The sequence below is a fragment of the Ochotona princeps genome, chromosome 14 (assembly GCF_030435755.1).
Source record: "Ochotona princeps isolate mOchPri1 chromosome 14, mOchPri1.hap1, whole genome shotgun sequence".
Taxonomy (NCBI): domain Eukaryota; kingdom Metazoa; phylum Chordata; class Mammalia; order Lagomorpha; family Ochotonidae; genus Ochotona; species Ochotona princeps.
The window spans coordinates 19,293,264-19,318,648 of record NC_080845.1 but is presented as its reverse complement, the minus strand read 5'-3'; the positions used below and the strand labels follow the sequence as shown (position 1 = coordinate 19,318,648).

The 25,385-nt window shown below is 37.9% G+C and overlaps 1 protein-coding gene across 1 annotated transcript in view; it reads right to left on the bottom strand.

The window, feature by feature from the left end:
* SVEP1 (sushi, von Willebrand factor type A, EGF and pentraxin domain containing 1) overlaps window positions 1-25,385 on the bottom strand; it is a 168,598-nt gene that overhangs the window by 134,828 nt on the left and 8,385 nt on the right. Inside the window, exon 2 of the mRNA XM_058672513.1 lies at window positions 614-869. Within this exon, the coding sequence (XP_058528496.1) occupies window positions 614-869 (256 nt within the window). The remainder of the gene's footprint in view (window positions 1-613; window positions 870-25,385) is intronic.

Sequence of the window (25,385 nt, the reverse complement as noted above, 5' to 3'; positions counted from 1 at the left end):
CTCATATCCTGACAGGAAGTTTGCTTAAATTATGTAACTAAATATCTTTATAAATGATGTACAAAGATCTTGGATGCTTTTGCTGATTTTTCTTCCCTTTGAGGTTAGTGCTCTTAAGCTTTTTTATAAGTCCTTATCTTCAAATTGTTAGGTCAAGAAGCATGTGTGAAGTATTTATTACTCTTATGTCTTCCTGTACATTTCTGGAAACATTCTGGCAGGATTCACTTTGCATATTTCTGAATGTTTACCTCATCTGTGCAGATTACTGTAGTAGAGCTAAGTCAAGGCTTCCCACTCTGTGTGTGGCCTCAGTACACCCCTGAATTCAATCCACTGATTTTCATGATTCTAGGTGGATGCATATAGATATTTTAGTGAAAAAAAAATCACAACTGTTAATAAAATTGTTAAAAGCAAATGTTCTTGTTGCAAGGTAGGAGTTTCAGTCGTGTGAGGGAGGCTCAGAACATTCCATGATACCCAAAGGCACGGGGATATCACGGTCAGTGAAGGCTTTGTCAGAGCGTGATGTCACCCATCAGTGGAGTTCAAGCAGTGAGACAGAAGCAAGAGAGAAATGACCTTTGCTATGTTATTAGGTTTCCATTACCTTCATGGAGTGCCCGACGAGCTAAAGCCTCAAATTCTTCAAAACTGTGGAGCAGGTAACAATGCTCCTCCTTTGGGGCAGAAGCCATGTCATTCAGTTCTCGGATGTTCCCTTGCCATATGCCAAAAGTGAAGATTTCCACTCCAAAATCCCGCAGTGATGCTGCAATTGGTCTGGGATCTCCCCCATTGGAATATCCATCAGTAATGAGAAATATGACTTTCGTTGAGTTTTCTCTAGAATGACGAAGGATTTGCTGTAAAGAAATAAGAACAGTTAGGGTGAGCTTTTGTTGGTGTTATCCCACCCCGTGTTTTCCTTCCTACGTAAAGGAGTACTCACGAGGAACTGCAGCATTTCACAGGAAAGAGGAATGGAAGCACTGATTAGTGGACACTACACAGAAGCAGCAGTCTTCTCACCGCAACAGCAAGCCTCAAAGCATCTACCATGCAATGCCATGATCGTCATCATCATCATGGAGCTTGCCAGTAAAAGGCAACACATGTTAATGGGGTGAATTTTAATTAATAGCATCATTGTTGAACTACCTTATTTATCTGAAAGGCAGAGAGATGGGCATATATGAAGAGAAAAAGACAGATTAAAAAATACAGAAACAGAAAAAGAGAAAGCTCCCACCCGCTGGTTCACTCTGCAAAGGCCTGTAACATCCTGGGCAGAGTCAGAAGATGAAAACCCAGGTGTGTGGCAGAACCCCAACTACTTTAGGTATCACTGCTGCCTCCCATGGTACGCATTAGCAGCACACTGGAATTGGGAATAGAGCTGGAACTTGATACTGTGTACTTTCATAAGCAGCATAAGCATCCCCAGTAGTACCTTAACTACTGCACCACAAACTGCCCCTAAAATTTTTTTTAAAAATTCATTCTGAGACTCTCAAAACATGGAACAAATCTGAGTCTTATGTCTCTACCTCCGAGAATCCCTTGTCTCTCCATGTCTCTGCGCATGAAGATCTATGTCTACCCGTTTATCTAAATCACCACAAGATCACATAATAAACACCTGACTGGAAGACAGTGGAACTTATCTATCTTAGAGTCAGAAATGGCTGGCTTGCTTTCTATATTTGTTTTTCCAGTTTCTCCAAAAATGTAGACTTGATTCAATCCCTCATCTTTCTTTGGACCACCCAGTATTAGCACAAAATCTGATTTTAGTGGTGCTCTATCTTCATGAAAAAACATTGAGTCACTAAATCAGACACTTGGGCTGTATTATTTTAGGATGAGTGAATTCTGCTGTACTATGTAAAATGCTAGCCCTGCCCTACAGAGAGAAGGGAATAAAAACTTTAAAAAGTTTTTCTATTTATTCCCAGTGATGCTTTGTAACATCACACTGGAAAGGCGCTAGAGCTTCTGTGGTAAATCTAACATTATAATTGAACTTGCTGTTGCATCTTTTCTTTGGAAGTCAGTAAAAAAGGTTAAGAAGGATTAGGGTGGATTTTCTGGCAAATGCTTCTAAGAAATTCACATTTTTAGGCAATAATTCAAGAAACTTTACATGTTTTTCCAGAAGGTAGGTTGAAAAAATAACAACTGTATCACATTTTGCTAAAATTAAACGGAGATATGATTGTTTTAAAAGGTAAGTCTGCCTCAGTTCAATTTAGGAAGTTTACTCGCTTTAAGATCTAGATTTTCTCAGATTATAAAATGTGTACCTGTTAAAATCAAACTCCATTAGTATGTAATCAATAGATATTGATAATTCATTAATCCTATCTAAATACTGTTAATGTTTGTGAGCTGAAGCTATTAAACTTGAATTTAAAGAGTGAAAGTGGACTCTAGAAAATATCTGGAAATTCAATCCTTCTAAGGGACTGTAGTGCTGATGGAGGTCATGCTGAAGACAGGAAGAAAGGGCTGATTGTGTAGCAGAATATCGAGTAGATGTTAATGAAGACATTGCCCAAATATGTAAGCCAAGAGGTTCAACTGACAGTCTCCAGATTCCTGGCTCTTTACATTTAGATATGGCCCACTTGATGATTGACAGGAAACTTGGGGTAAAAGGTTGGCAACTGTGATATTTTTCTACATTCCGCACAGGAAGAGAACTTACAAGGAGAGAGAGAGTACAAGAGACATTGGGTGTAGCTGGGTGACTCTCCATATCTCCACTCCATTACAGAAAAGATGACTGACAGACATCACTTTCAGGGGAGGGATCCATGGGTCCTCTTTCCATTTGCATATTGGGAATAGTTACAAGCTTCACAGATGTGCTTGATCACAACGACAAGAGACAATAAAGCATAACATGTGGGTATTAAAGGAAAGTGGATGTGTTGATAGTCTGTATTCTTACAGAGACATAGAAGAGAAAATCCATGCAACACTAAAACTGTTGTAGGGGTAAAACTACACAGTATAGTGGCCAAAATGTGAGCGAAGACACTCATATGCCTCATGAATTCCTGCCTCTCTCCTGATTCCAGCTTCCGGCTGTTAGAAGCAGCTCAAGTAATTGGGTCCCTATCATGCACATGGATGATCTAGACTGAGAAATTTCCAGCTTCAGCTCAGCCCAGTCTCAGCCATTGCAGGTATTTGAAGAATAAATCAGCAAATAGGAGATCCTCATTGTCTGTTTCTCTGCTTCTCCAGTTAAAAAAAAAGACTCCTACAATATATTCTTACAGTGGAAAGGGTGAACTACTAGATGATACTAGGAAATATGCAAGTTCAAACTAGGTAGAGATGTATCTTTGCTGAAAAATACTGATGTGAAAGAGATCCTGAGAGTCCCAAGAGAATAGCTGCTGAATCAAGGGTGGTTGCCAAAGAAAACAGAAAACATACTGATGACTGGTGGAGACCAGCATGATCACTGATGATACAACTACACACTTCAGTAGATGGAAGTGCAGAACATCAACTGGGGGGGAGGACAGATCTTTTGCTGCAGCCTTGCATAAGCCATGGAGTTTAGATTCATCTACATGGAGAAGGGGGCGGGGTGGAAAATTCCTGCAGGGATTCTATTTTGAAAAGGGAAGTGCCTGAGATACTTTTGAACTCAAGTTTTCTTGGAGCTTTCTGTCATCAGGTGGATTAGAGTCTCAACAGGATACTATATAACATTTAAAAAAAAACAGCAGATGATAAAAGCTTCATTTTTTTACATACACATCTTGTCTTCCTGATACAACCTTATGATATTTTGGAAAGTAATTAGAGAAGATCTTTGGAATCCTGCCATCCCCACATATTTACAAGGAGCAACAAGAGACAGAGATGAAGACCAGGGATGGGACAGCAGGAGGTCACTTATCTAACCTCTTGCAACACAGCTTCACGGCGTTCAGAGGGGACAGACCTAGCATCTTAAGAGCAAAGACAGTTCAGACAGAAGCCTGGTCTTCTTCCCAGATGTGATTTCCTTAAAGACATTTTTTTCTTCCAGTTCTTCAATATGCAGGGTACAGCACAACATTTGGGAAACGGTACGTACTCATTAGATATTTGCTGACAAAGAGTGACCACATTGTAGTAATACTGCCACACTGCAGTTGATATTGCAAAAACTGTGATGCCATCCTTATCTCTTCCCAGATATTCCCTTAGAAAATTCCCCCAGATAACTATGGTTCTCCCATATTTTTCTGTAGTACTTCCATTTACTTCTTGTTTTTAAACCCAGGTAGATATTTTTTGGCCCTTTTTGTGAGGAAGTGACTAATTTTACTTTATTCAACAGAATAAAAAAAGTCCTGGAATCATTTATTAACTGACACACTCTGTTCCTGACCACAGTTTCTCCATTTTATTTTATTGATTCATTGATGAACACTACCCTGTTTGGGCTATCACTTTAAAGTATATTTTCACACATTTTGGGGGAAACCTATCATCTTTTTCCTCTTTTACCATGTTCAAGGCTAACACAAAATATTTTTTCAATTGAGCCGGAGTGCTTATGAATTTCTTAAGAGTTTTCTGTTTAAGCCTTTGATCAAGTAATTCTACTTCTAGACATCTCAAAAAATATTGGCTGTCATGTATGCATTTTCTTTGTCTCCATTTTACACACACCCCACAAGGATCAGTCTCAGGAAATGGAACATCTCTAAAGTTCTCATTACAGTCTCCAAATACTATTCCAAAGGAACCAGGAATTCTTGAAGAAATAATTTATTTCTACCTTGGACAAATAACGTACAACATGAGTGTTGTCCCTACTGTCCATGAAAGCGAAGGAGCTGTTAAAGGATATAAACGCCAAACGAAGAGAGTCAGGCATTAGCTGAAACTCCCTCTCGTCAAATAAAGGGCAACATAAGTATCATTTTACCAAAAATACTTTGAATACATTTAATTGCGCCAAGTGTAATGCATATTTACATTATACTTGCTATATCTAAGTGTGTTTACACTTTTGTTAGTACATTTTCCAAGTCCTGTTAATATAAACAATAACTGACAGAAGTGAACACATACTTTTTTGGTTGTGATTGTTCCACACTACCTCTTGGGGAACTAACAATCTGTAATGGATGACATGAAGTGAGATCATATTTAATATGTCTTTACAATTATGCTTTTCCACATTCAAAGGCTATTTACTACTACCAGGACTCCAACATGTGACACAAATATTTATACTATGCTTGCTGTTTACTGATTAATGGACTTCTCTATGGTCTCCCTTTAAAGACATGAGCTGACCTATGTGGACGCCCCCAGTGACCCCATGCTTGTAGTAGTTTTGATTATTGTCTCTTTTGCATGGTCAAGGCGACCTCCTCCACCAAAAATGAAATTTTGACAGAAAGGAGAAGGCAGAAAAAGTGATCCTTTGCAAAATGATCTTGGTAGTGCCTGGCACAGGGTGAGTCCTCATATAGATAGATGCCACACATGAATGAATACATGTGTTGGATAGATATACTCCAGGATACTCTGAAGACAATTACTTGAGTGAGTTGGTTTTGTGTAAGTAGTAGGAATGTGTACATGCACATGTGCAATCTATTTTGCATGAAGAAGATAAACTGTTCTTTTTTGTTTCTTCATTGTCCTTCTAACACACAAATACTATCTTGTGATAATTAACTTTAGCTCATGTCAGTAATAATGCTTCACAGCCAGGCTGAAATTTAGCAGCGATTTCTTGCTTTACTGCTCATTACACACAAAATCCTTTAAGCTGTGATTCTTTCTTTGTCTTCTCTTCTTGCAGAGAACTGGTGAGTATTTACAAGAACCATTACATCTGCTGGCAATACAATATATTAATCTTAAAATAGAAGGATAATAGCAGGACGACTGGTCCAAATAAAGAATTACACAAGATCTGGCTTTGGAATGCACTTTACAGAGGGAGGTGGGGGGGACGATTTACAGAAAATCATTTGTCCCTTACCCCCTCAATGTTCTTGAATAAAAACATAATGAAAACATTTTTTTCATACTAAGATTTAAGAAGTTAAACTGATCTGTGGTAATACTTGTGGAATGTGCTAGAAGCCTGGCACTTGATTCTCTTTTAGTGTTCCTGAAATAGTTTACATCATCTGTTACCCTTTTTGAGACATTTCAGAAAGAATTTTTTTTGGTTTAGAATATTAAATGAGGCAAACTCTTTGCTGCCAAAGAAAAACTCAACATGAACTTTGGATGGCAAAAGGTTATCACCATCTGTATTGTATCAAGCTTCTGATTAGCTTGTATAAATATCTGGCAGGGAAGTATGCTTGCCTTGTCCAGCAATAGTCATTAGAATGATAAAAATGCAGGATTGTGTAACATTGTTATAACACCCGAGATCCATCACCATTACACAAGACTGCACCTTCCCCCTAAGTTATGTCACAAGAGAATTCTTGAAAAATGATCTTGGAAGAAAAAGGGAGGTCAAGGCACATCTAGTCTGGGGACAAAATTTGCCTTGGGGCTTCATTAATTTATCTACATGAAAGTACAATATCAGCTGCGACACAACCTTTGTTGCACATTTCCATTATAACTGGCCTTCACTGAGAGTCTACCTGGAATACATCATCGTTGAAAGAACTTGACAACATGAACTAAGAATACCTACAGTGACTTCTCAGAGTCTCAGAGCTACTCTTCCTCAAGCAGCAGAAAATAAGAGTGATGCCAGAGTTTCAATGTGTTTTCCACACATATTTTTTTCTTCTTAGGAAACATTAAGTGTAAAAAAATAATGACAAATTACTTATAATATTTCCCTTGCTCTTCAGATTCTAAAATTTCACTGATTCTTCTATCTAGCTAATGTTTTCATTTTAGATGCTAAAATATTCTTTGGTTCATTGGATGCATAAACATTTTATGCCTTTGAATATTATCTATGGGAAGAGAAATTACCCTTCTATGGGTATGGGTCATTATTTTCTAGAATTCTTCACATAATAACGTTTTTGGAAGCTTTTATTTTGTCTTCTTTGTGCATTTGGTGAGAATATCTTGAGTTTTTCTTTCATATAAAAGTTTGATGTTATGCAGTGTCACTTAACATCCTGTGACAATATTTCATTTTCTTACACAGGTTCTCTTTAGACCTTTTACTTTGATATTTTCATTATAAGTGATGATACCCGTACCTCTCATTTACATTTCTATTTCCATTCTCATTTCAGTATTTTATTTATTTAAAATAAATGCATTTAACAAAATTTTCTAATTTAGTTGTTTTTCATAGTGAATTCTTCATATGCTTTACAGTATCGTCCATTTTAATTTTTAAAAAATATTTATTTATTTATTATTGGAAAGGCAGATTTAGAGAAGAAGAGACAGAGACCTTCCATCTGCGGGTTAACTCTTCAAGTGACCACAATAACTAGAGCTGAGCTGATCCAAAGTCAGGAGCCACAAGCTTCTTCTGGGTCTCCCACTAGGATGCAGGGTCCCAGGGCTTTGGGCCAATCTACACTTCTTTCCCAGGCCACAAGCAAGGAGCTTGATAGGAAGTAGGGCCACCAGTACATGAACCAGTGCCTACATGGGTCCTGGCGCATGCAAGGTGAAGATTTAGCCACTGAACCATGATGCTGAGTCCCCATTTAGATTTTATTCAGTAGAAATTTTGTAAAGAAAAAAAAAGAAATTTTGTAAAGAAACCAAGTAGAATCATAGATTCCTTTTGCTCTGTTCACCTTATTCATTAAGGAAGAAATACATCATTTTATCATTTGTAACTAACAATGTGCAGAATGAAATAAATGTTGGAATGCATGACTTTAAAATCACTATTATTATTTTAAAAACACAACTTACTCATGATAAGCAAAGAGAGATTAAAAAATTTAGCCACACACTGTGTCTAAAAGAATGGCTTAGATCAGGCCTGTTTGCAAGAACTTTGGTGACCTACAAGTTACCTATTCTATTCAATACAGTAATCACTTATCAAATGTGGATATTGGGGGAGAATCAAGATGGCAGAATAGGGTAAGGACACACTTAAATGGACAGAGAAACATTTAATCAGGATGAAGCAGAGAGGACACATTCCAGAAAATAGGCGAGGACAGAACAACAGCAGAGGAGTACCTGGAGACTGACAGACACAGGAAAGCAGCAGACACAACGGTGTGGGGTTGCAGTGACTGATAGATACTCCAACAGCATTCAGCTAACGGTGATCTGAACTCCACCAGCAACCAGGTGTGAAGAGACTTTCACTGGGAGCTTGGGAGGTAAACCCAGACAAAGAACTGTCTGTCCTGCTGGTCCATTTGATTTGACCAAGAGCAGAGACAGAGCAGCAGATCCCAAAAGGCAGTGTGAGAACAGGGTAGATTTCACAGCTCAATCAGCCCCCTAGAGCCAAATTGGGAGCCATTTTGCATAAGGGAGCAAAGACAAGGAACAGGACTGAGCATACGCTGAGCTGGGAGTGAACTTATTTCTGACTCAGTGAACTGCATCAATGTAGCATTCTACAGGTTCCACCCAAGACAGGTCTGGGTGGCCTTCAGACCAGATGGCTAGCAGATCAAGAACTCTAGTAGTGGTATGTCAGGCGTCATTTTGTACACTGTGGCAAAAGCTTTAGGACTGCAGGGGACTACAGTGAACTGCGCATGTGCTGAGCTCACGAGAATTCACTGAGTTCCATGGATTGCACTGGTCCTGAAGGTAAATAATACCGACTATGGATTCATACAGGTCAAAATAGGTCCGTGCGGCACCCATACCTAATATCCAACAGGTTCTGGCAAGATCAGCGCCACCAACAACCCAGCTATATAGGACACCTGGTGTCTCTCTAATCCTGGGACCTGTTCCAACCGGAAGTGCGAGAAAGACTGTACAGACAACAGTGCAGCCTCAACATGCTATCACAGCAGGTGGAGATTGGTGAGCCAGGAGTTGGGACTATGGAGTTCTCAGTGGAAATCTAACATAAGAACCCAGACCTGGAACTCACGGGAGGTTGTGGAACACTTGGCTGCAAGCAAAGAGTTGTGTACCAACTGCAATAAGTAAAATCAAACTGTAGACCTGTGGTTGACACAGCTTAGAAACCTGCCCCAAGGAGAAGATTCTGCTAACCAGAAGTACAATGACCATGAGCAAAAGATGAGACAAAGGCACAATGAATATTACTGAAACTCCCTTGCAAAGGAGCAAAACCCTATGCCAATCTCAGAGTTAACTGAGGAATACATCAAGAAAATGGGGGACACAGTATTCATAAAAGTCATTTTAAAGCTTCTGATGAACAATGAGAAGCAGATACAAGAGTTCAAAGAACTTAAGGAATATTTTATACAAGCAATAGCAGCAATAAAGCAAACCAAGGCTAATATATCAGAAATTAAGAACACAGTAGAGCAAATTAAAAGTACAATGGAGAGTCTCCAAAATAGGATGAAGCAAGCAGAAGAAAGAATCTCAGAATTGGAAGATATTTCCTGTCATCAGGGGGAAGCAAACAAAAGCTGGAAGCAGAGCTGGATCAGGCCAAAAAAAGGATTCAAGAATTGAAAGACACTATTAAGAGGCCAAATCTAAGAGTTTTGGGAATCCCAGAAAGTGCAAAAAGAGAAGCTGAGTTTGCAAATGTATTTAATGAAATAACAAAGGAAGATTTCCCTAATCTGGAGAAAGAATTGGGAAACAAGATCCAGGAGGGGCACAGAACTCCCAACAGGCTTGATCAAAAGCAATCTTCACCAAGACACATGAATAATCAAGCTCTCTTCAATTGAACATAAGGAAAAGATCCTTAAATGTGCACATGAATAAAACCAGTTGACATATAAAGGAATGCCAATTAAACTCACAGGAGATCACTCACAGGAAACTCTACAGGCAAGAAGAGAATGGAGTGACATATTCCAGATTCTAAAAGAAAAAACTGTCGGCCTAGGAAAATATATGCAGCAAAGCTTTCTTTTGTCTTTGAAAATGAAATAAAATTCTTCCACAGTCAAGAAAAGTTAAAAGAATTTGCCTCTTTCAAACCTGCCCTACAAATGATACTTCAAGATGTTCTCTTGACAGAGAAGAGCAATAGCACCAAACAAAACCAAAGGCAAAGGGGAAGACCATCCCAGTAAAATGACAACAGAAGACTAAACCAATGAACAAACCATTCCTAAAATGACAGGACCAAAGTACCACCCATACATATTGAACTCTGAATGTAAATGGCTTAAGCTCAATCAAATGTCATAGATTAGTAGCCTGGATTAAAAAACAAAACCCATCTATTTGTTGTTTAGAAGAGACACATTTCACCAACAAAAACCAGTGGAAACCATATCGCATGGGTTTTGATGTTTTCTGTTAGTTTTATCTCTTCAAAACACTTTCTTCTGATTAAATTCTTCAATGACTCATAGATCATACAGTAGCATCATTTTCTTCAAGAAGGTTCTTGATTTTCATTTCTTCAGCTACACATTAGTCATTTAGTAGCATGCTATTTAACTTCTTGGTGTGGTTAATTTCTTTTTTCTCCCTGATGTTGATTTTGTTTTGTGACTTTTCATTTAAGGGGATGTATAGTAGCTGTGTAATGGAGACTGTCATATCTAGTAACATATTATTTAACTTCACGGCATTGTAAATTTCTGTTTTTCTTTCTATTGTTGATCTTGTACTATGACTTTTCATTTAAGGGGAATTACAGTAGCTGTGATATGGAGACTAACATATCCAGATGTGAGGATACAATTTATTATGCATTTCTACTTCCAGACAAAGATGGACTCCCAATCAAACTGTTTACTATATCTTGACAATAGGATGCTGAACTCTCTGCCATTGTCCATGCCTACAATGATGGACATATGAGTGTGTATGAAAAACTATACTTTAGTAATGATATAGAGAATTTTTGGGGGGTTTGGAAATTGGGGCTGGGATAAGGGAAATTCCAGAAGCCTATGGAACTGTATCATAAAATGATACTACTAATAATAAAAATGTAAAAAAAAACCATTAAAATGTGGATATTGAGCATTTGAAATGGATGCATCACAAATGAGGAAATGAATTAACAAATTCATTTAATTTTAGTGAAATTGGACTTAAGGAGACACTTGTGGTGAGTGGTTACAATATTGGTCAGGGCAAGTTAAGCGTTATGTAACCAACCCCAGGATAAAAATAAAACAACCACATGACATCTAAAGTAGACTAATGAAAACATTCTATATATCCAAGGCACACGAAATAAATCTGAAGATTTTTAAAACGTACATAACTTCATGCTGAAGCGTGGACAATAAGCCCATCCAAATGGTGCCTCTGTCACTAGTACTTGCAAAGCTAAAGGCTCTAGAACAGCAAGAACAGAGAATCATAGAAACCGAACAGGCTAAGATGAAAAACAAACAAGCTAAAACCAAAAAGCAAACAAGCAAACTTGAGCAAGAGTTTCTGTTCACACACCCGAGGAACAGCTGGGCTTTTTGATTTCTTTTTGCTTATTATTATTCTGCTTTTTGCTGCTACTATTATTTTCTACCTGCCACTTATTGTTATTGCTATCTAATGGAGTACTAAATATTTGGAAAAGATAATCTACATATAAAGATGTGTTCAAGATTAGAAGAAATTTACAGTTCTCCAAAGGAGAATAAAGAAAACATAAATGAGTGTTCTGACCCTACAAAACAGAAAACAAATGAAAAACAAAGAAAATTCTATTTCTTAGGAAATATGTAAACTGTTTAACTTCACTAATACCAAATAGTAATAATAATAATAATAAGTAGAATAACAAAGCTATTTTCTTTACTTTTCACATGGTTAGCTTTTGACATAATTTCAAAATCATAAAATATGTTTGGAAATAGGTATTTCTTTTGAGCGCACCACTTAGACTGATGCTATTTAGAATACAGTCTGTCAAAGTGACCACAATCTTAATAATTTCATATGACTTGAACTTCAGTTGTATGGTTAAAATATTTTAAGGAAATAAGCATGGGTATATACCCCCAAATTATCAATATTAAATATATACTAGAATAAGTTTACAAAAATTGGCATTAATACAGCATTCCACAATTTGAATACTAGCTAAGTCATAGCATAATCATATATCATTATAATGATATTGCCAAATAATATTAGATTTAAGAAGTAGGAAATCAAATATGTTGCTCTAGTCACATTTTATTAGTGTGAATATATGTGGGAAGTGTACCACATAGATGTGTGTATTTTTGTGAGTATGACTGACAGCATGTGTAACAAAATGTTCACAAACTCCTGGTAGTATATTACAACAGGAAGGGTTCCGACCTCAGTATTTCACCTCTGACTCATGTATCGACTTTGTAATCTTGCAGGCTCAGTCCTGGTTCAGGTGTATCAATCCAAATTCTTGAAAAATAAAAGTTGTTTTATGCATCTGTAACTATTTAAAAACCATTTCTGACCTGACATCAAAGTTTGCTTGTAATATTAACTCAATCACATTTTAAATCTTCAATATATTCCTTTTTTCTTCAAAGTTGGAATCTTTCTACAAGCTTTATTTTGCTACCCAGTCTTAACATTCTAAGCCACATCTCTGACCATGTTCTTTTTTATTCTCAATTTGCCAAACCCACCTCTTACACTCAATTGTAGTGACACCAGGCTACTGAGGGGTTTCGGTCATGGTTTTTTTACATATCTGCTCTGCCTGGAAATTCTTCCCAAGTCTTTCTTATCTCCCAATATGTCTGCCTATGTCCTTTACAAGTTCTTCAGGACGTAGATCAAAGTCCATCTTCTCTTTGAAACTTACCCAAAATTTTCTGCTATGTATAAAATAAATCCACTTCAGTGACTTAACTCACATTCCTTTATACTAACCCTATCATAATTGCAGTTAATGCTTATATGTTTGGCTATATTCCAAGCTAGTTACAGATTTTGATGACAGGGAGTGAATTTTGTAGTCCCACTCCACTGAAGACCAAAAATAGCTATGAAACAAACAAATGAAAGAATAAATTTAAAAGTCTCACCAGTAATAGAGTGAAACAGGCAGAAATTTACTCAACATGCAGAGTAAACTAATAAACTCAAGGCCCCAAATTGTTATTTATTACAATAAATCCTATTTCACAATCATGAAATGAAAATTCATATAAAAATTATATTTAAACCTATTTCACCAAAGCCTGTTATGCACCAAGCAGTACAAGAGAGATTTCAAAATGTTCTGCTAGTTGACATAACAGGGCCACTGGATAAAAATAAACATCAATAAACAATGACAAAGTTATAACTGGAAAATAGCATTCTGTGGTTACTGAGCTTTGCTATTTATGTTGCAATTTCAACTCAAACTTGGTATGTCATCCTTACTTTGTATATTAACTTAGGCTTCATAGACTGAAACTCTAGAAGGAAAAATAACAATGTCTTCAGTTGCATTTAGGCTATTTATGGTAGTCTAGGCAAATCACAGAATAACTGAGGGTCAAAGCACTTCATCTCAGACTAACGGTTATAGAGACTCTCCACCCCATACATACCTCAGTTATTAAATAAAGACACAATCATTTTTAAATAGACCCATAGGGATAGGACATCTAGTTGGAAAATTGGGTGCGCAGGAGCTGATGAAAAGCAGACTTAACCCACATTGCAAAAAAAAAAAAAAAAAAAAAAAAAAAAAAAAAAAAACCCAAAACCAAAAACAACAAAAACAAAAAGCAACAGAACAAGCATGCAACAGCCAAAACACTCCCAATCATACCAACTTCATCCATGTATAAACACATGGGGACATACAGAATATTGATACAAGTAAAGTAAGGCTTACGGACTCAAAATCCAAATAAAAGGCTAAATGATATGTCATCCTTAAATACTTAATATAATAAAATCAAGCTTGAGTCTATTATTATTATTATTATTATTATTATATACATATAACATTAGAAAATAACTTGTGGTGACCATGTTATATGCTTACAGAATATGAGCACACAACATTTCGTATAGTCAAAACATTAGAGAATTTATTTCTAGGTCTCACCTCAAGAGACAGCAGGACCAAGTAGAAGAGACAATCATGAAAGCAGTACAACTATCAGCAGTTCATGACCTTACAAATGAATCAGGCAGAGAGCAGAGCAGTACTTTCTCAATAAGACAAAGATACAAATATACCTGAGAACAAAATCACACTTGAAACTTCCTAACTGAATCCAGGAGCAAGGTAAGAATGCCCCCACTGCTTTCATGTGGGAACACTAGACAACAGGCTGAGGCAAGAAGCAGAAATAGTGTAAAAAGAAATTAATAGCACTGCATACAAAAAATAACAAAAATTTAAAAATGTTTAAAGATCTATTTATCTATTTGGAAGTTAGAGTTACAGAGATGGAAAGACAGAAGGAAAGAGGTCTTCAATCTGCTGATTCACTCTCCATATGGGGAGCAAACAAAAGCCAAGGCTGAGCAAGTCTGAGGTCAACAGTGAGGAACTTCATTGCCAGTCTCTCACCTGGTGGCAAGAGCCCAAGCAGATAAATCACCTTCTACTGATTCACTCAGGCCACTGGCAAGAAGCTGGGTGAGAAGTGGAGCAGCCAGCACATAAACTAGTACCCACATGGGAAGCTGGCACCCCAGGTGGTAGCTTTACCCACCCCACCACAAAGTCAGTCTAGTGCATCAATTTCTTAAAAAGGCTTCCTTGTTTATTTATGTATTTGTTTGTTTCTTTGGTTGGTTAATTTTATTTGAAAGTCAGAGTTACAGAGAAAGAGTTACTCTCTGCAACCCTTTCAAATGAATCAACCTTTAAAAAATATAAGATCCCAGTTCTTGTACGTTTACATGATAACATTTGAAATTTAGTTTTAGGAGAAATCTTGGCTGTACTTTTACTACACACTACATGTAATTTTATATATATCCACATAAATACTTACAAAAATAAAAGACCAAAATCTAAGTAGTTATATTTCCTTGCTTTATTTGGAAAAGGAAAAGTATTTTAGGTAGTTTTAAATGTTAACTTACAGTATTTTAACCGTTCTCCTTTGAATTAATGGAATTTGTGTATCATCAAAATGTCCACACTACCCAAAGTAATTTACAGATTTGATGTAATTCCAATCAAAATACCAAACGTTGCAAATTTGGTAAAAATGAACCTAAAATGCACAGGGAATCTCAAGAGATGTAGAATAGAGAAAGCAATCTCAATCAATAAAAATAAAGCTTGTGGTATCACAATACCAGATTTAAAGACATGTTACAGGGCAGTTATAATCAAAACACCTTGGTTCTGGCACAATAATTGTGTATCAGCTAATGGAGTAGAGTATAGATCCCCAAAATTAATTAATTGATACCAGAAATTAATCCACAGCCTACTAATCTTTCACAACTGAGCTAAAATACTCCTTGGAAAGAGGACAGTCTCTTCAACAGATGGTAGTGTGGCAATTGGATCTCTGCATGTATCAATAAGAAACAAGACCCCTACTTACACTCTATGCAAAGCTCACAAAGGACAGGAAATCTAAATCTAAATCCCGAAATCATCAAATCACTAGAGAAAATCATTGGGGAAACACTGCAAGACATTGGCACAGCAATGACTTCTTGCATAAGACCCCAGAAGCACAGGCAATGAAGGCAAAAATAGACAAATTGAATCACATCAGGCTAAGAAGTTTCTCAACAGCAAAGGAAACACGTGAAGTAAAGAGACAAAAGAATGGGGAAAATATTTGCAAACTATGTAACTGATGAAGGATTACTATCAGGGATATATATTGAGCTCAAACACTCAACTATAAAACAGGCAATCCAGTTAAGAAATAGACATGGAACCTGAACTGGCAATTTTTCAAAGGATGAAATAAAAATGGCCCACAGATACATGAAAAAAAAAAAAACGCTCAGAATCACTAGCCATCAGAGGTATGCAAAACACAATGAGCTTTCACCTTACTCTAGTTAGCAAGGCTAACATTTTTAAATCAAAAAACAATAGATGCTGGAGAGCATCTAAGGAAAAAGGAGCCCTAATGCACTGTTGGTGGTTATGTAAACCAGCACAACCATAATGGAAGACATTATGCAGATTTCTCAGAAACTTGAACATTTATCCAAAAGGAGTGAAATCAGCATGCAAATTAACTGTACCCCTACATTTAGAACAGCTTGACTCACTGTTAGCTAAGGTAGGGAATCAACTCAACATCTTTCAATTGATGACTAGATAAATTGTGGTACACGTACATAATGGAATACTATTAAGCTGTATAAAATAATAAATTTCTATCTTTAAAAGTAAAATACCTACCTGGAAACCACTATGCTTAAGGAAATAAGCCAGTCTTCAAAAGACAAATGTATATTTCCATGTACTCTAGTATCCAAAGTACAAAAAAAAATGACATTTTGAAATTGATTATTGCTTTTAGTCCTTTTCTATACTCTTGAGGAACAGTGGCTTATCTACTTACTATTTGTTGAATTCTTTATTGAATGAAAAATTAAACTTGTGATAATAAAGTAAACAATGTATGTCATTGTGAAAGTGGACACAAAAATAAGAAAGAAGAGTGGGAGTGATTAAGTGAGGGTATGGTTAGACTATCTTAACCCCACTTGGCTATTCATGTCATCAGGTTACATCAAGTAGGAGGTTTATTGGACACACATGGGAAAAGCTTCTCCAATGCAAGAGCAGGGAGAAGGCTGAACCTCACTAGAAATTGGAATTATGAATAAATAAGAAAGTAGAAACTGCATTGGCTTCTCTCTTCAGCCTTCTTTATGTTTCCCCCTGGAGTCACATAGTAGGTTGTGCTTCTCTTTACACATACCTTCATTTACTCTATATGTGAATGATATTGTCATAGTCCTCTGTATACTATTTCATTCTATATTCTGTATCTACTGCTTAAAAACAAAACAAAACTAGTCTTTAGGGCTTCTTGTGCTGTAAAACAAATTGATAGAAGAAAGGACATAGATTATGTCTCACACCTTTGGATGGGTACCTGCCACCCAAATGGAAAACTATAACCCCACAGACAAGCAAATGATGGCAAGGGTGGGTATGATTTTCAGTGACAGTGCTATGGATTGCTATGGGTCACAAGGATGAAAGACTTTTGTGATAGGCCTGGATTTGTCCAATAGAAAATCTGTTCTAGAATTTTATCTGGTCAAATTGTCCTTCCACAATAGATCAAATGTCAAGAGACATGGTGTAATCATTGGGCGAATGCAACTGTAAAAAATTGGCATTAGTGAGAAAGCATAAAAATGCTATTTATGATTCAAACCCACAGGAAACAAATTATGTCTTTCTTCCAGGTGTTGCAATAACAACAATGAAGCAAAGTTTACTAGGAGTTTAGAATATGTAAAAGACACAGGAAATCTAACCATCTCGTTGCAAATATTTGGACTGAAGCAGCAAACTAATGCCGGAATGCTTCAAAAGCCAAATAAATTTCAAATCAAATCAACGGACACATGGAGCATTCAAAGGGGTGAAGGCTGGAGGAAAATTTTAAGTTCATGAACTTACTGTGTATTCTGTTTGTTACAGTTATCCTAAATTTATCAAAACAATATTTAATTTGTGACACTTATTAGCATTACAAATCAGTGGTATTTGGATTTTTTCTCTTTTGTGTTTGTCTGAATGACTACATTAATTAATCATTATGGAGCAAAATATTTTGTGTTGCAAATCTTTAAAAAACAGATTAAACTATTAATGACTTTGAGTTGATTTCTATTCGTAAATAGAAAGATCCATTGCAGATAGCATGTCCCAAATCAGAAAACCCCAAACCTAGAGTGGTTCAAAGTTTTTAAGTACCTACATGATACAAAAAGATACAGAAAATTCCACACAGCTAAACTTTTTTTGATTGTACAAATTATTTTCAAAAGTCATGAAATTATCCTTTTGAATATCTTTTGAATCTATCCTGTGTGCATAAGATGTGTACGAAACACAAACTAACTTTGTGTTTTGGCTTGTGTCTGCCACCAAGATAGCTCATTACATGTATACAATTACAATGCTTCCAGCATTTTATTCCAATCTGTGAATGAAAGCCAGTAATTATGCTTTTGTAAGCTGACAAGATGGAACTGAAGAACAGGGAAAACAGTGACTAAAACAACTCCTGAGCTAAGAAAGAGGTGACACTGTCCTGGGTAGAGAAGCAGAAAAACCACTACTCAAAGTCTGCTGCAACTAGGGTGGTATGACAGCAGGGGTAAAGGGCAAACTTGATAGTGATATGAGAGTGGCGTACATTCAAATCCTAGAGCCTGGGGCTGGCACTGCGGAGCACAGGACTGAGCCACAGCCTGGCAATTTTAGCATCTCATGTGGAACCAGGTCCTGGCTACTCCACTTCTGATCCAGCTCCCTATTAATGGTCTGGAAAAGGCAGCAGAAGATGGTTCAAGTCATTGGGTCTCTACTGCCCATGTGGGAGATCTGGATGAAGCTCCTGGATCTAGGTTTCAATGTGGTCCAGTGCTGGGTAGGGCAGTCATCTGGGGAGTGAACAAACAGTTGGAAGATAGCTCTTTCTATGTCTCTTCCCTCTTTCTGTAACTCTTTGAAACAAATCAATCTTCCAAAAAAAAATATCCGGAGTCCGCAGATGCCTCATAACTTGATGAGTGGGCTTCTCTCCAGAGGTGCTGTAGGGTTTTCTTCCTTGACCAGATTTAAGAGAGAAAATGTAGATCCACACTTATCTTACATATCACTCAACAGCTTATACTGGTTCCATGGGAAAGTGATCTGAAGGGTGAATTTGCCAAAATTCTGTCACTTGAAAATGAAGGCATCCACTGAATATTCCTTTGAGAAAGCATAACTATCCTTATTTTATTTATTTCCAACAGGAAAGATCTCAGAGACACAAAATACTATCCTTGATAAACTAAAAATTAAACATTGGGGCAGATGTTTGATCGATTAAGACACTGGTTAGTGTATCTGTATACCACACCGCAGTAACTGGCTTTGATCTTGGTATTGCTTCCATCTCCAGCTTCCTGCTAAAGCAAACCTCTACAAGCAGTGGCCACAGCTCAAACAACCATGTGGGTGGCCTGGAGTGAGTTCCTGGTTCCTGGCTCCTGGCTCTGGACTTCAGCCCAACTCAGTCTCAACCATTGTGGGCATTATGGAAGAGTCCCAGCAATGGGAGTGTTCTCTCATTCTCTCTCTTTGCAAAACAAAAGAAAGAAAGAAGAAAGGAAAGAAAGAAAAATAAATGAAATTAAGCATATTTAATAAAACACATGTGTTCAAGAATTCTAGCTCATTAAGATACCATTTTCTGGGCTTTGTAGGAAATATGGAGTCAAGCAAGAAGTGATCTCTGACCACAGTAGGCAGTAAAGACAAGTGCTACAAGAGCTCTGTGTAAACACATTCCCTCATCTAACAAGATTTTGCTATAGTATGTTCTCACCTTTTGGAAAAACATCAGAGAGGTTAACACAGATCGTAATAGTCCTCAAAGGAACTATATTTCTATGGCACTAGCCATATCTGTCTACTCAATTCTGACACTGGATCATATGCCTTGAAATTATAGGGAAAAGGGGAAATCTTGATAGAAAGTGAATTAAAGAAAGCATTGCAGACTCTTTGTGGACCACTGGCTGCTGTTCCATGTGTCACTTCTTTGGAAAACTTGATTTTTTCCTATCAGATTTTACTTCTAGTAGCACAAACTTGCTACTACTGCTGGAACTTTCTTGCTGAGCAAGGTAGAAAGTAACTTGAATCAAACTACATTCTTGGGGGCGGGGGCCTGGTGTGACAGGCTAGGCTCTAAAGTCCTTGCCTTGAATGTTTCAGGATCCCAAATGGGCACTGCTTCTAATCCTGGGAGGCCTCGCTTCCCAATCATTTCCATGCTTGTGGCTTGGGAAAGCAGTAGAAGACTGCTCAAAGCCTTGGGACCCTGCACCCATGTGGGAGACCAGGGAGAGGCTCCTGGCTCCTGACTTTGGATTAGTTCTGCTCTGGCCGTTGTGGCTACATGGAGAGTGAATCAGCAGACAGAAGATCTTTCCTCCATGTCTCTCCTCCTCTCTGTATACCTGACTTTCCAATAAAAATAAATAAATCTTAAAAAGAAAACCCACTATATCTTTAGTTCTCCTTCACCATGGAAAAACCACACATTCTTGCTCTGCCACATGCTGATTCCACAGCTGCTCCTCTCAACTTTCCCTTCTACCCACAAGTAGCAGGACCCCATGGGAGGATGTCCCATGCCAACACCTGTGTCTGTTTGCAGACACAGTAGGTGCCTGGGGCCACTCTAAACCTGCAGGAAATGTGGGAGTGACTAAGAACAGTGCCCTTCAGGGAACCACCCTCAGCAGTTACTGACACGAGGTGGTCTGTGAGCATCTGGGACTCCACACCCTTCCACTGTGATCCTTCCATAGCTTAAATCCTGCACCTGCTCCTGCTGCTCCTCAGAGGATAAAGTTCCCATGATCGATATATGCTATTGGCTGCCTTCCCTTCTTATCTCATAGAACTCTGTCGTCTAAGCATTTACTAGGATTACCTCCAAAATATTCTACTCATACTCCAATTCTCACCTCAAGGTGTGCTTCTGGTAGGACCCAAAGTGAGATACTTGTTGTGTTTTCAGCTCACTTTTTCAGTACACAGGCACAGGGAAAATCATGGCTTCTGCCCAAGGAAGCCTGCAGCCAGCATAGAGAGAGCTGGTCCACCGTGCATACAGGAAGTTGGAAGAACTGCATGAAGGACAGTGAAGACTTTTCTTCCCCCTCCCTCCTTCCTTCCTTCCTTCCCTCCTTCCTTCCTTCCTTCCTTCCTTCCTTCTTTTTCCTTCCTTCCTTCTCTTTCTCTCTTTCTTTCTTTCGAGGGCTATATACTTCCTCAATATCCAAGTCCCGACTCCTTGCTCTGTTTCTCTGCCTCCCTAGTTGTCTGTTGCTATAAACTGAAACAAACTGCTGAATAGGAGAGACTGATATGACTTTCTAGTGCCAGTTCTGGACAGTATCTATAGACTCTGAAGGAATGCATCCTTCTCAGTTATTCATGGTTTCCTTTAAACTGTACACTACTCAGTGCTATTGTGAGCCCTGATGTCAAACCTTGGACAACAGAGCAGAATTCCACATAACCTCCCCAACAGATGCATATTTAAAATGTGTTTACTCACTAGATTGAGCTATTTACAAATAGCCTTAACTTTGGTGTCTTTATTGCTAGAAAATTTCAACAATCACTGCCTGAAATCATAACTTATGTTGCAACACTTAAAAGCCAAGCATGCATATTTTGAAAGAACATGACTAACAAGAGAGAAATTTTGGCTAGGAACAGTAATATGAAAAACACAAATAAGTAAATAAAATTATTTTAATTTTATTGGCAGTATGTTTCAGATTCTTCAGAAAAAGTAAAACGTATAAAATTGGGCTAAACCTGGTGGAATCTTATTCTATAGTTGGACTAAGCTGGTGTAGGTCAAAAGGAATGCACAGAGTTAAAGACAGTTGCCAATCAAAATACAGCGTTAAGACATCATAGCTGAATTATGCCTGGATCGCCTCCATTGATAACAGCAAGGAAATGGATTGCCTTTTGCTGCATGGGGCAAAAATCACAATAAAGAGTATCACTCGCGACCCAGAAAGAGAATTACTTGTGAAAAATGGCTCATTGGGAGGCAATTATATTGTTAACATGTGATATCATTATAATGTTAGAAAACATCCTTCTTTTAAGTCTCTTTGGTAAGAACAAGAGAGAGTGTGGTAGGCGCGTGACCCAGCAGTTAGCATACCTTTGGGACACCTGTGTCCTTTATCAGAGTATCTGGGTGTCATCCCGAGCTCCTGCTCTTGATTCTCACTTCTTACTGATGAGGACCCTGAGAGGTGGCAGTAATGACCCCAGTGATGGAGTCCCTTTCTTCCACATGAGAAACCTGCATTGAGTTCCTAGCTCCTGGCTTCAGCCTGGCTTACCCCAGGCTGTTGCACACATTTGAAGAGTGATCCAGAACATACATGTGCTCCCGCTTACTCCCTCTCTCTTTCTTTAAGGAAAAAGAAAAATACTGACAGAGTAGTGCTAGCATCTCTTTCCATATGTGACAAACCAATGAGAGCCACTGTTGGCCTGCTGACCTCTCAGGAAGGCAACAGACACAGCAGTTATCACCATCTGTAGCCTCAACACACAACTCTGTATCATACTTTGACCATAAGACTTCTGAGAGCTGGCCCAGGAGAGGCATGATGGCTTTCACCCCTCCATAGACTTCTTTGTGAATCTGACTTTCAAGATCCAGTGTGAACAGCTAAAGTCAGGAGCAGCGTGCCCAGGGCATTCTTCAACCCAGCACAACTGCCAGCCCTGAAGACTCAAGGACACAGCACCTGGCATTCACCAGAGAAAGGCTGGAATAGTTTCAATTTCCTGACAACAAACTGATGTACCACTTCCTTATTTAAAGCTGAACAGTACTGCAGAACAGAATGCAAAATCCTTTGCATAGTTAAGGCAAAAACTGAAACTTTAAAAAAAATTACTTTTACAAGTGAGACTGATCACTCCAGGCTATGCCTCCAGACACCCTGAAGCCATGTCAACTTTCAATCACTTTTGATTAGGTAAAACAATGATTTCATACTCCCTATATACATTATGAAACTGGAAGTTTTAACATAAAATCTGCATAATGATGGCAAATACATACATGCAGTTTTACCTCAAAATGATGTTACGTCAGTTTAGTATGCCAGCAAATAAAATATAATTTTATTGTCAATACCTGTCAGTATGGGTTTTTCATTATTCTACAATAGTCTTCTGGAGGTAGGTATTTTGTCTAGTGGTTAAGATGCTCATGTCTCATGCTAGAACACATGGGTTCATTTCAGGATTAATATGGTGCCTCCAGTTTCTGATACTGCAAACCCTGCGAGGTAGTCATAACAGCTGCATTACTGGGTGTCTGCCACCCTTATGGGAGACCTGGATTGATTTGCTAGCTCTTAGCACTGGTGTGGTCCAGTCACAATTATGATAGAGCAAACCACAAACCATTTGGGAAGTCAACCAGCCAATGGGAACTCTCTCTGTTTTATAGCTCAAAATAAAATTTAAAGTCCCTTCTTCGGTTATTAAAGCTCAGTGTTGCCCTCCTAGTGCCCCTACTATCCCACTCCTTTCCTTGGGAGGAGTTTCCTAAACTCCACTCCTTGACCCATTGCTTACCCTGAGGGAGCCCATCTGAGCTTAACAGAGCTGGGCTGCCACCTGCTCTGCTCTGCTGTAATAGGCAATGCATTGCCTATTCCGGGGGATCAAAGTTAATCTAATTCATAGTCATGGTTAAGAACCTACGCATCCAAGCCACTATTTCACTATCAGAAGATAAGGGCGGGTTTTATTTATTTATTTATTTATTTATTTATTTATTTATTTATCATTTATTGTCATCTGCTTTTCCTCCTGTTTGCTAATAGCTCAGTTCATCTAGAACCTGGGAGTGATGAAGAGCAGTGTAATTTATTGGGCTCTCCCACGTTAGCCTAATTGCTTCTCTGCTTTTCCTATCCCAAGTAAAACAGGGATGAACATACTTTTAAGGGGATTTTTGCATCTTGAAAATTATTTCCTTATGAAAATTGGTAAACACTGGTTTTCAGGTTTATACTTTTACTACAAACATAGTGTAACTTTACCATACTCTTCTGAAATTGTAAAAAACAGGAATTAGGAAACTAGAAAGTCAAACTTACATCCCTCAAAATGGATGTATTATATTCTGGCAAGTGCTTAAATTTGGGAAAACATCCAACTTGATGTCATTGCTTTTACTTAGCAAATGACTCAATCATGTAGTAATTCTCACTAAAACTTTTTTTTAAAAAAGCTTTTTCTCTATTTATTTTGTAGGAATTAATTCTCTCCTTAATTTCAAATTACTTGCTACAAAATGTAAATAGATGCAGTTATCAGAATCTACATTTAGCATAACTATGAAATATATATACATGCATACATTATTTTGAATTTGAAGAATATTTGCTGCTTCACTATTATCTTTTAAAATGTTTATTTGAAAGGCAGAGCAGCACAGAGACAGAGATTGTCCATTCAATGGTTCACTCCCCAAATACTCCAAACAGCTGAGGGGTTGTACACAGCCAAAGCTGTGAACCCCATTCCCTCTTGGGCCACAGAAACCCAAACGCTTCAGTGACTGCCTGCTGCTTCCCAGGATGCATGTTAGCAGGAAGCAGGACCACAAGTAAAATAGGCAGGATTTGAACCAGGCCCTCTGACACAGGGTTGGGCATCACAAGCAGTAATTTCATCACTGTACAACATTGTCCTTGCCTATTGTTTATGCAAGCAAAAGCATTAACTTCTTGAATGAGGAAGATAGCAGAGATTATGAGTACTTTTACAATCTCTTCATAGAGAGTAATAGCAAAATGTGTGTCATATCCCACATCAGAGCGCCGAGGTTTGTTCACGCACCTCGAGCTCCTGACTCCAACGTCCTGCTGAGGCAGTGATGATGACTCAAGTGAGTTCCTGCCACTCACGTGGAAGACCTGGATTACATTCCTAGCTCACAGCTTTGGCCCCGAGTCCCATCATGGCTATCCTAATCAACTAAGAAGTCAGTCAATGGATAGGAGCTTTATTTCTTTCTCTCTCTCAAATCAATGACATTTTGTCTTCAAAAGGGAAATGCTCTTCCTAGTGCTTTGCAGATTCCATTTTCTTTCATTCATTTCAAGTGAACAACGCTCATAAATTACAACTCTCACGCAGTCTCTAGTGCCTACAACTAGCCACCAATCAGAGCCAATTAGACTGCATAGAAGCAGACTTTTTGCCAGAAATCCATTCTTTATATGGTCTTTGGATTTAGTTAACAGTCTTAAAAATCTATGGGAAAGGCAGGGACGATATTTACCAGGAAATACCTTCTGATGTGGAAGTCTCTTAACCTGACAGTTCCAAGAAAACCCAAAGAAAAATCACATGTGCCTGAGAAATGTGTAATGGTGTCTAGTAAATTAAAGGTAGAATACAATTTTGCTTTTGGAGCATTTAATTTCTCTGTCACTCTTAGTAATGTTTCCCTTGGAGCTTCTTGGAGCTAATATATGGAATATCCATTGCTAATATTCTAATGCACTGTTCAGGAACTTTGACTGTTTTTTCAAACGAAGTATCTGGCACAAGATTAAAGATATTTTTATTTAGG